The sequence below is a fragment of the Strix aluco genome, chromosome 9 (assembly GCF_031877795.1).
Source record: "Strix aluco isolate bStrAlu1 chromosome 9, bStrAlu1.hap1, whole genome shotgun sequence".
NCBI classification, from domain to species: Eukaryota; Metazoa; Chordata; class Aves; order Strigiformes; family Strigidae; genus Strix; species Strix aluco.
Genome location: NC_133939.1, coordinates 17,441,211 through 17,453,926, shown reverse-complemented (window position 1 = coordinate 17,453,926; position 12,716 = coordinate 17,441,211). Strand labels below are relative to the sequence as shown.

Sequence of the window (12,716 nt, the reverse complement as noted above, 5' to 3'; positions counted from 1 at the left end):
TTGTAGCAGTGAGGAGCACTAAAGTTGGCAGAAGGTGACACCAGAAGATATTGTGGCCTTCTAACCAGACAGAAGCAGAGCTGTGAGTCACTGAAGAAATCTCCAACTTGACAAGCATGTTCAGGGTAGCTGCTGTCTTCACTGTCCCCTGCCAGCAGCTTCCCCCAGGATGTTAATGTGGCCTTCATCTCACCAGAGGCCAGTTGTCATTTAGAGCACATTCATTTCTGCACAAATCTCAATCAGTCAAAGTGCTCATGTGGGCTGTTTGTGTCTAATGAGTTCAAGCTTGTGCTGGTGTCACAAGTGTGCTGGTGGCAGGGTGAATCCTGTCTCCCTCTGAGCTCTGGAGAGGCCCTGGTGCTCCGTGGTGCAGGAAGTCAGGGAGCAACATGCTTGGCATCAGTCTATGCGGTCGTGTCTTCAATTTCCCCTACCTTTTGAACATGAGCAAGTCAGCAACAATGCATCCCATTATTTTTAGATTTGCTCTCTTTCTAGTACTCTGTTAGAATGGAAATTACTTGTTTTTGCATGATTATCATGTTTTTAATTCCATGTAGATAACTTATGAAATCAACGCAAGCAAGCGTGCTTTGACGTGAAAGACACTGGTTGAATGTTTAAGTTCATTTTTCTTCTTTGAGTTTTGGGGCAGCTGCATGAAACTAATGAATTAAAACCAGAAGAATGTGTAGGACGGTCTGTGTCAAAGTGCAGATAAGGTAGTTCCTGCTTTGTGTCATGGCAGAAAGTGCTTTAAAAAGCTGCATCTTCTCAGAGAGGGAAGTAACCCTCAAGGGAGAACATACATCACTTGTAAACCTCCTGTGATGGAGTGATGGTTTACTTAACTTAAGAATCCCGGATGACCAAAGTCTGTCTGCTGTGATTTCTTAAAGTTATTGATGAAGAGTTAGGCACTGATGTCCAGGTCCTAAAACGGATCCTTACAAAGTTCATCACGTTTGTCACTGACTAAGCGAAGCCTATCACTTAAAGTTGACATTGAAAAATAATGATAAACTGCTACGTGAGGAATGACATATTTAATGCCTGTTAATCTTAACTTAGGCCCATGTCTCTTGTACTTGAGGGTCCTTCTGGTGTTATCTGCCAAATTAATTTTTTTCCTAAAATTTTCTTAATGATGTAAGGATCAAAACATCTAATTGGATGGTATTTTCTTTTCAGTACTGCTTGCGTATGAGTGTACCTATTAAGCAAAACGTAAATAAGTACTTATTATGGAGAGACTACTACTTGTATAAATGCAAACTTCTAAACTGACTGCTGTGTGTATTTGTTTTGAACTAGTATGGAACTGTGGGGTGTAACATTCATGTTTCCAAGAGCTGGGGAAGTCCGTGTTGTGTACGTTGCATGTTGTTAATGTTGTAGTAGACTCCACTTTGCTTCTGATTTGGAAGTCTGTATAAAAACAGAAGGGTAGGAAATCTTTTCAGCTGGGAATGATAGTGAACTAAGAAAAAAATAATAGAACAACCTGTTTTTCTTCAGGGCTTCATGACTTAAGTTTCTGACTATCAAAAATGAAGTTTATTATGTTGTTGTTGTTGTTGTTGTTGTTATTATTTTAAAAATTATCTCATCACCACTTCATTTTCCGATACCATATTTTAGAGAGACTTTAACATAAATAGTCCTGATAGCATATTATGTTATCTGGCTAACTATGGAGTATGCTTTATTTTGGGTGGAGAATCAACATACATCATTTATTTCTTTTGTTAAACTCTCTTTACAGTTTTATAGCCTTAAGTTTACAGTAGCCTTTACATAAGTAATTTGCCTTTATAGCTGTATATGGCCTTTATGCATAAGAAAAAGTAAATTTTTTGTTTTTACATCACTGGATGAGTCATTGGGTAATATTTCTGGTTTGCCTTTATACCTTTCACTATTTCCACCCAAAATAATGAGTATCATCATGTACTGAGTCATTCTAGCTTAACAGGTTTGATTTTGAAACTAAATCTTTCTATGTCCGTCTGATTCAAGATGCAAGTCTGTTTTATGAGATTGCCTTGTCATTCTGCTACTAAGCTCCTTCTAGCTGTCCAATAAGCAGCACAGCTAAATTCTGTTGAAAGATTGAGTTATTAGAACAGTTTTAATTAAAAATCTAATGTAGATAGAGGCGGAGGATTGAAAGATGCCCAGGTCCTACCTTGCTATTGCAGACACCATGGCTCTCTTAGATTTGCAACTTAATGTACAAATTATTATTAATCTATATTAAGCTAACCTTAATGACAATATAGAAATGCATACTAGTTTATGACCTCATACCATGATTTGGTATATTTAGGTTTTTTTCTGTAGACAAGCGGGACTTACATGTAATAACCTGCAGAAATGTATCTTTGATAAAGTCAGTACTCTACATAGTTGTAAGTTTTGCTTCAGCCCCATACCTCAGCTCTCATACACTCTGTCAAAGACAGAAAGACTTCGTGCTTGCCAACCTGAGGAGCCCCGAGGACTGCAGCAAGAAATAGTCAGCTTCTGTTCTGTTCAACTGAGGAGGGGGAATGTGTTGCCAAAGCCATTTCATTAAGCTGCAGAGGTCTCACTTGTGAATCCTGGGGCAGCTGTAGATCACGACATTGATCAATTAGTAATCTACAGTTCCATCAGCACAATGCACAATTCCTGTTTCTGGTGCTTAAAAAGCATTATTAGTAATCCTAAAATAACGGTCCAGTGCTCAATATCTTGTAAAAATAGCTGCAGTGTTTTCAGACAAGCTCTCTTCTGCTGCCTGGTTATCTTTAGTCTGAAATAAAGGTGGTACTGTTTTGTAGAGACAGCTAATAGCTTTGCTCAGATATGATATGCAGGGTTTAATAATTAATATGATATTAATACTTGCAACAAAAGTCATTTCAATGATGGCAGCTGTGGGGTTCTTTTTCCTGTCTGAAAATGACTTCTTAAGATTTTATTATGTTTCTACAGCAGGCTAAATATACAATCTGGAGGTGATCTTTTCCTGGTTTAGAGGTGGATTCACCTGCAACAGGGAAAAGAAATTGTACGCTATATATATGTCTTCGTAGGAAAAGGGCTCCTTGATGTTTTCTCCTGTTGATGCCATGCAAAAGATTTTCAGCCAGGTCACCAGCAGGCAGTTGTTGATGAAATCATATCCATGAAACTGATACGTTGATTGATCCTTGGAGATTTTAATAGTGATATTAAAATAATATGTTTAGTGCCTTGTCTTGTTCTAGGGTTTAAAATAAATATTTCTGAGAGGACACTAAAATACTACCTCTGTCTATTTAATAATGAAAGCATCTCACCTGATGCACTTGGATGGTTAGAGCATGTCTCTGTCCTTCTTAGTGTCTTTCTGGAACTGATAACTGGAGAACAGGAATTCTAGAGGTAGCTGTGATTAAAATACCTTTTATCTCAGGATTGCAGAAGGATTTTAGGCAAGTAGAAGAGTTGTCAGTAACTCTGGTGAATATAATGGTGGATGTCTAGCTTTATGTGTCTAGAGAGGGGAACCCTGATTTATAAATGTGTTTGCAACATTTTTGCATCATAATTATCCCATTCCAGTGAGCATACTTTGAAATCAGAATTTATAGAAATAACTCAAACTGGCTGCAAATTCAAGTCTTATTAAATTGCAATACATGTAAGAAATATTTTGTAACAAAGGAAAGCTACTGCGATCTAACATCAGTTAACATCCTCACTCAGTGTAACTACTAGTAACTAAAGAGCATGGTAGATATTTTCTGCAAGCTTGCATTTTGAAGGCTGTATATTTTTAATGATTCATGGATTTATTACATGAACTATTATAAATTCCATTTAAACTTTTCAGGGTTCTGCTGTGCTTTTATTACACTAATGAGCTAATTGTTTAAGAATAATTCACATGATTCATCATCATGTTCACCCTTTTTTAAAAAACTTTTAGCCACTGAAACTCTTGACAAACCAATATTTATAACAGTTTGACAGCAGGATGAGGAACAGCGTTTGTCTTTGTAACAGCTTAAAGAAAAGGCCTTTCCAGCACCCAGCCATGCAGTTACAATCTTGACCTCTTTCTTATGCTGGGAACATACATACAGCAGACAAGCAGCACCTCCCATGTGTTTTCTTGACCCTTTGACTGTCCATTCACTTCCCATCTGTTTTGCAGCCTTAAAGGAACAGAGGGGGCCCTCTACTTATAAATCTGTCTTTGCAGCTGATAAATAATGTTCTGTCTCTTTAAGGGCAGCCTGGGTGGTTTTACACCACCACCACCACCCCCCCCCCGCCTCGCGTTAAAACTTTAGCTTTCCTCTCGGCCTCATCCAGAGGAAAATATGGTATGTGAACAAGAGGAAACTGGCAAAAAATGTGATGGGTAGTTTCAAAGGATTTTCTAAAATTCAGCAGGACATGACCTTGCAATGATCAGTAAATTATAGCAGCTGTTAGGCTGTGGTTGTGTGAGACATGAGAAAGCATGTTGATGCAGGTCTTGTAACTGTGGGTGGAAAGTCTGCTTTCTGGGGCATTATCTGGAGTGTCTGTGAGCGTGCTGTCTCATACTGTTTCAACAAGAAGTAAAGCTTTTGCATAGCCCTTAGAAAATCCAGGAATTTGATACAAAAGTGAACTCAGAAGATAGGATCACGCTCCCCCCCCCCCCCCTTCCTCCACCTGACTGTTCACAGGGAGTTGTATACAGCTATGAGGTTTGTGTCTTAGGTAGCCCTAAGCTAAAATTCAGCTTTCAATAGGAAACTGCATGTCCACATTTCCAGTTTTTAATGGCGCGCTTCTGGCCATTCTGATGAAATCTGACTACAGACTGGGCTTTCCTTTTTACTAGAGGAAAGATGATGCATTCACAGCAGTAAATTCAACATTTCTGCCTCTATGGTTAATTAACCATAACATAGAAGTAGCACAGCAGCAGTGAGAATGTTTATAGGCAAGGAAGGGATTAAGAAAGGAAGGAAGATTAAAAAAAAAAAAAAGGGGGGGGGGGACTAAAGTCTAAGCACAATTCAGAGCAAAAGCATAACAGCCATGAGCTTTCAGATATCAAAGCCGTGTAAACATTAGTTGGAGATAGAAATCACTTTAATGTAGAGCAGGAGGATTTATAATGAGATGTTAACACATTTTTATTGTGGTTGTTTCATGCTATAAGTTTCATCAAAGCACAAAATAAAGATGGATCTGTGTCCAGAAATACTTTACAATTTTCTTGATGCTGCAACTGCAATTTGATGTCCTATGGAAAAACGTGTAAACAGGGGAAGGGAAAGCTTTTTGATTTGCCTAAAATACTCATTCAGTTTTCTCCCTGTTCTGGCACAGACGTGAACATCTTAAATCCTGCACTAAAGCCATTGGTTTTTTACAGATAAGTATGTATGATTTGAATGCTTAAAAATTCATTTATCTTCAGAAGTATAAGCAAGACAGGTTTTGTGGGCAGAGGCCACGTCGATTAAACCAATTAATGCAGTTGGAAAATATCTAGAAAACTTTCTTGTTACTTAAAGCATGGTTGAAATAAATCAGTAAAGTACTTTGCTGTTGTAATCTGTGTTTAATATTATTTTGAGATTATTTGGATTTACCTTGGGAGACTTGATTGATAACTTACTTTAGCTGTTTCATTTTAGCAGTGATTCCCCAGTTTCTGCACTGTTAATTAGTAAATAAGCTCAGCTATCTAAGGCAGCAATCAGTAAGCAAGCACTCCTGGTAAGACTGAATATTTCAGGGGTTTCCCTTTTGACCATCTTATGATTTTAGGAAAAGCAAACTTTATCTGTGGCTGCATCTTTCTGTGTTCAGAGTGTATCCAAATCCTCATTACAGATCAATTAGTCTGGTTTTGAGCCTTTTAGATTTAGGATCACAGGATTAATGAAAAGAAAATGAACGGGTAGCAATATCATTTCATATGGAGATAAGGAGAGACTGAGCATGAATGAGGATCTCAAGACATCTGAATAAAGAATTTCCTCATTCTGTCAGTGAAGTTTTATGGGATATGGAGGGAGGATTATGGGAATATTCATGACCAGATCAAGAGGCATAATGAGTTGATGTATGAACCAGCTTATCTTTTAGGTAAACACGGGGTAAATGGGAAGTAGAATAGCCATTCATTGCCCCTAGGCCTGTGAATTTTACTGTTCTAAAGATGGAAACAAGGATTTAGTTACAGTTATTCTTCATTGATTTAATTTGATTTTTGATCACTGTTTAACAGGTGCTGGAAGAATTACATATTTGTAACTTCAGGTCTGCATTAAAACTACCAAAGACCATGTTGTCTTTCTAGAACCCAGTGTAAGCAATAGTATGTATTTAAACTTCCACAGCACTGCATAATAAGAGTGTAGTACTTCAACAGCCTTCTGTGTACCGGAGCTTTGTATACCAGTGCTGGGGTAGTTCAACCTGTTACAAAAATAATTTGCTAGCAGGCTAAATGCTTTTAATCTGTGTCTCACTTGTACATGGGAAAACACAGTATCACAAAACCTAGAAAGAGCAACAGGTCACCTTTGTCTATCCCTTAATTTACTTATAGAAGTATTCTCACCTGAAACCCAAATGATGTTCTAGATTTGACATGTTGACAAACCTTCCTCAAAACAAAATATACTATAATTTACAAGTAATTTACAAGTGTAAGTCACTAATATTTTGATCTAGGTGTCAATCAAAACCCTGCAAATGTGGGTACACAGAGGAGAGAATTGCCCTAAATAAAGATCTGACTCTTGAATTGTAACAATTATAACAATTAATTGTTGTTCCAAATGCAATGTCACATGGTGCTGATGAAACCGTGGGCAGTTATCCCGGAATTGCAGACCCTGCACTTGCAGTCATTAGAAGAGTTCTGCCCAAGCTTTTATATTTACTGGTTTATTAAGATTAGTAATTGTGTAAATGCATAGCTCTGCCATTAGCCTATTTAAAAAGTAAACCAATTTAGCAGACTGCTGCTCTGTGCTACAGAATGGACTTGTGGGAAAATGTTACAGGTTGGCTGGGGTCTGCTGCTGCAAAAGGCTTTACTACTGCTAGGAATACAGGGCATAGCATGAATAATTGCAGCTATTTGGCAGTCATTGTAACTGTTCTTTTTTTAAGAATAGCCAGCATGTGTTTTCAAAGTATTAAATTACCTCAAGACCTCATAATTATTACAGTTAAGCAATCATTTCAGTTCAGTCCAAGTATAAAAACTAATAAAGTGCTCTTAATATGGAGCCAATTTTAGTATGTCTGTTCTCTGAGCAAACACAGCTGATTCAGTATATTCTGGTAGAATACATATTTGCTATCCTGTTACTTTAATATGCCCTAATCAGAAAATTAAAATAGATTTTGTTGGCACAAACCTTTTTTTTTTTAAGGGTGAAATAATAATTATAGATTTTTGCTGATGCTATTAATTTTCAGGACTGGAGTATTTCATTAGCAAGAGGTTGAGAAGGGAAAAATATTTGCATTTAATACTGCTAAATCTGCCTGCTTTCACTGAGTCTAACGGCTTGATCAATATAAAGAACGTACTTGGGGAAAGCAGGTAGCAATTAAAAAAAAAAAATCCACATCAAAAATAAAGCTATTGAAAGCACAACATGAAGAGATCTTCTGGGTCATGAGATCTAATCTCCAGTTATCAGTGGCAACTGCTGCTCATTTTAGAGAGTGAGGTCCAGGATTAATAATTTCCAAAAATATGTCAACTCTGTCCAAGATAATGGGACATTATTTCAAAGGCTAATTTTGTAAACATACATAGAGCATTAGTATTGGAAACCTAGCTAAGTAGTTGCCTAAATAAATGCCATAGAATTACTGTTTTCATTACACAAGAGGTTTATATACTGACATTCAAACAATACTTATTCTTTTTTTATTTAAAAAGATAGTAATGAAAACATTTTGAATGTGCTTAGTAAGGCGAAGTGATCATGGGACTACTTTTTTTTCCATTGGCAGCTTTCAAAGATTCTGCTGAACTGAATCAAGGATTTTTATTCTTTTTAAATTTTTTTTTCTTGGTAAAAATCTGCTACTGCTGTTTCTTAACTTCTAAGATGCAGCTTTTGCCCTCACACTGGCTGTAATCTTCATTTAATATCAAAGTACTTGAAAAAAACAAAATCAGCTGAAATTCAAGAAAGTTCTTTCGTGTTTTCTTTAGGACTCAGAATGTGTTTCAGCCTCACTGTACATCGTGTTTGTAGATAAGCACCATTGGGGAAGGGGACACTGAAGTGTTGAACATAGAAATGGCTTGCCTTTTTTCACCTGAGAATTGCATAGTAAAGATACAAGTCTGAGATTTCTTCATCCTCATGCAGACTATTTTCCATATTTTATTTCAAATGCCAACTAAAATTCTCTACTTCTGTTAGAACAGAACTACAGGGATTTGTTGAGGTATTATTATTGCTATCATTATTATAATTAGTCTAAAATAGATTTTATAACTGTCTGTGGGATTGTCACTTTGTTACTGGATGAAACATTTAGTTCCCTTAGCTACATTCTTAGAGCATTCTCTTTGGAGGTCATTTTTTTCTTTTCCCCACTCATTCTTATGTATCCCATTTAAGGCTGATTGTTTTATTTTTCTTTCTGTTTTGCTGTTATTTCAGCTCAGTTTATAACATATGGTATTGCTAAAGAGAAGAAAACATTAATAAAAGATTTTTTTAAAAAAAAAAAAGCTCAAACCTTGTATCTTATACAAGGAAACATACGGCTTTAATCCAATAGTATTTTTAGCTTGAAAAAAAAATATGTTTATGCTCATCTAACTTATTTTTCTCTGTCCTACTGCTCTCCCCCTGTTCCTTCATATTCTGAAGTGTGTGTTTTTTCATGGCTATAATCACACACAGAAGGAGCCTCAAATGAGGATGTGGTGAGAGAGAAGCAGGAAATCTTGCAGGCTTTGGATTCCAGCTATGTTCTAAATCTTGCTTCATAAGCAATTTAATAAATCAAATAGGTTATATGATGACAAGTGTTGTATGGAATTGAGAAAAGAGTGGAAAAATGCCTGAACCCTGAATTTTTCTCAATCAATGTTGCCTTTTCATTCTTAGTAACTATTTGTAGTTGTGTTTTAGTCACGTTTTTGTAGAGAAATAAACTTCCAGCTTTAGTATTTATATAAAATAAGATTCTGCCCATATCCATCTGGTTACTACTGAAATGCAAGGAAATAAAGTGCAAGTTTTAAACATTCTTAACATTGTGCATGCCCTTTTGAATAGGTGTCTGGAATACTGACGTTTGGTTCCCTGAAATTCTCCCTGCTGAAAGGGCACTAGCTTTCAACTCTTTCTAGAATGATTAGTAGTGTTTGTGACACTTGCTGTAGAGAATAAGGATATCTGGTTAAAAGCTAAAGGGATTGGTGGGCATTATTTAAAAGATAACAACTCCCTACATGTAACAGGTGTACAGTAGTTCTGCTGTGCATGATCTAAAAGAAATTTCAGGGTTTTGAACTACATTTCCAGTACTGGATTGCTTTGGTAAATTTTTGAATTATTAAATTAGCATGATAATCATAAAATATGTTTGTAGAAGTTCTTCACATGGGACAGGGTTTCATTTCTTCTAATGTAGAAAAATGTTCTAAATCTACATAGTTAAGAACCAAGTGCATAGGGTAATATTGATGACAGCATTAGTTTTTGTTCATGTTTGAAGGTTTGGGTTTGGGTTTTGTTTTTTTCTTTCTGGGCACGTCCTCAATTAAGAAGTAATTTTTCTTTCCTCCAGAAAAAGTTCGGGAAATCCAGGAAAAACTTGAAGCCTTCATAGAAGCCCTCCATCAAGAAAAGTAGATTGTTCAAGCAGGTGATCATGTTTAGATTGTAAAAAAATTGTTACAATTTCTCAGTGTTCAATATAAAATTATTATCCATCTCTTTTAGATACAGACTTTGTGAAAATTCCTTTTTGTTTTATTCCAGTGCCTGGCTGCTGCTGCTGCTTGCCTCTAATCTGCAGAACTATACTTTCAGCTTTTACACTACAAGCAGATATGAAACTTAGTAGAAATACAGTTACTGGCTAGTTATTTGCATATTGTGAAACACTGTAGGCTATTTGATTAGTCTTTGTTATTTTTATCTGTGTTAAGAGAAAGAAGGCATAACTAGCTGGAATCAAAATTAAGGGAACACTTTTCTTGTCTATAAAAGCATTTTGATTCTTTTTTTTCCTTAAAGGCACTGTGTATTGTTAGTAAAAATATTTGCATGCAGGTAATTTCCAAATTTCTTTCTTCTATATTAATTCTCAAAAACATAAGCCTAAGTGCTGTCATATATTTGCACACATTTTAAAATAATCTCCTTTGTTTCAACAGCAACTTTACACAAGAATGCAGCTTTTTCCAGGATACCTTGCACAAAGAAGACTGAAAAGAAAGGACTTTTGTGTCCCATTCTCTTTCCTATCTTTTGGGAAGCATCCTGAAATGTTGGAAGAGAAAGAAAATAGTGTCTTGTGGAATTGAGAAATTCAGTTAGAATCCACCTGTTCTTTTAATTTTTGAAGCTACATGCACATGACAGAAGAATCTGACTTGTGTGTCAGTGAGATAGCTTGAGAGCTTGCTGAAGTTGTACATTTAATGGGTTTTTTTCATGAAAGGAAAAAAGCTTTTATTTTTGGCATCTGTCTTGTATGGTAGAGCTGGATCAGATTCATAAAATGATTTTATCTGTTTTCTTGCCTGCAAATGATCCTGGGAGTTTGACATAAATTTTTAGTATTTGTATGTACATTAAAATGCCCTTCTAAGTAATACCATTTGTATTTGTTAAGCTCTGTGTTGAAGCATTCTCTGATCACGCTGGTACAGATTTGAAAGCATAGTATTGAGATCTTGAGAGGAAGTTGTGGATTTTGTTGAACTCCTAAACTCTTGAGAGACATCATCTAAGCAATTCGTGTAGTGCTTTCAAGTGAAAGTACAGACTGCTATTCACTGATACCTTAAAAGGTTTGGCTCAGGAAATAATGTCAACAGCTGCTCCTTTTACCCATTCTTTCCTAATATATGTTGTTACTCTTGAATCAGCCAATTACATTTCATTTCTGGGATTGCACAGACTCTAATTTTCTTGCTAACTTCTCCCTTCACCATAGGTACAGAGTAACCTGATCAAGTACATGTGAAATGTAGAAAGATACTCTGTACAATTCCAACTTGTCCAACCTCCTTAACTAAAAAAGGAAAAATATAATTAATTTCTTTTTTCTAATAGCTACTGTAGACCAAAATCGCTTTTATAAGAATGTTATGCACAAGGTCCTTCCACACCCACTTGGTTTCTATCATTCAGTATAGTAAAAATAGTAAGTAGTCTTTCTTTTACTGCCTTACAGTTTTGCCATAGAAATGTTGCTTCTGACAAATTTAAGCATGATATAGGCTCTGTATCATAGGTGCCTGGTGATTAATCACCACCATATATTTCTGCCCACTTTCTCACAGATGATCTGGAAACACTTCTGAATATTTCTGTGGAAGATGATGTAAGACCTGAAAATAGTTTGTTTTGCAGCTGTCTGATTATGTATGTTGAAAAATTGACCTAGGTTTATTTTTCCCTTTTGAAAAGGCTGTTGATTTTGATGTGTGGCAATTCAAAGAGAGGAATCTGAATATTTTCCAACAGATACTGTTTCTGTTTGCTCTCAGAGGAACCAATACAAAATTTGGTAGGATGTTCCCCAAATGTTTAAACATAAAATACTTAGTTAAGTGGACAAAAAGTTAATGTAGAGCTATTCATAAAATGGCGTTGAAAGGTTGAATATTTCAATGTAATCTAACTAAATGTTTTGGGATTTTCTGTTTAAAATTACTTCCTGAAAATGAGTGTTTGAGAACAAAAAAATGAAAAAATGGCTTGTGTCATCATCATTCTCTGAAGATAATTTCAGAAATGTAAGTTTGCACAATTCTGAAGACAGAGTCCTTAGGTTGTATAGCAAGTGAAGTAAGTCTGTACTTGTGTTAAATCCCTCTTTGTAAAAAACAAGCAAACGACAAAAAAAAGAAAAACAACCAACTTTTGCATTTACCTAGAGGTCACTGTTTGAAACTTCTGTGTAATGTAAATGTTGCAAAATATCGCATCCCGTGGCCCAGAGTTCATCTCTTAGTGTGATGTTCCTGTAGTTTTAATTCCAACTTCTCTGTGCTGCTCATCTAAGACTTAGCATGATGTATTCCATGAAAACTAGGTATTTATTGAATAAAAATGTAACTGAAGGAATAATAAAATGTGGGGTTTGAACACGGTGCTATTGCACCTAATTCAGAAGTCACTTTGGCCTTCTTTTTCTCGTTTGTTAAATTGTGAAAAAGTATACAGTTAATGATATTAAAATGTCTTATTCAGAAGTGCTGTGTCAGCACCAGGTTAGTGGTAATTGTGGTATCTTTTACTATATAAATTAATGGTTACATTAGCATTTATGTAATACATTCAGACAAAGATGTCTTATGAAAAATCATGTTGAAAGCTTGTGTCTCTGGAAGTTTAGATAATGAACTGATATTCAAAGTATAAATGAAGACTGGTTATGGAGTGTTATTTTTCAGGTGCACTTAAAATAAACATGCTTTCTGGGACAATGGGTTTGAGAATTATAGG

The 12,716-nt window shown here is 35.8% G+C and overlaps 1 protein-coding gene across 9 annotated transcripts in view; it reads left to right on the top strand.

Moving 5' to 3' along the window:
* The window catches only part of OPA1 (OPA1 mitochondrial dynamin like GTPase), a 56,574-nt gene extending 44,187 nt beyond the window's left edge, over positions 1–12,387 (top strand). For 8 of the 9 annotated variants that reach the window (XM_074833941.1, XM_074833940.1, XM_074833937.1 and 5 more), the window contains 2 exons: positions 9,823–9,900; positions 10,415–12,387. In XM_074833941.1, coding sequence (XP_074690042.1) covers positions 9,823–9,887 — 65 coding nt within the window. In that variant the 3' untranslated portion in view covers positions 9,888–9,900; positions 10,415–12,387. The other variant, XM_074833934.1, reaches the window with a different exon arrangement.
* The last annotated feature ends 329 nt before the right edge of the window (positions 12,388–12,716 follow it).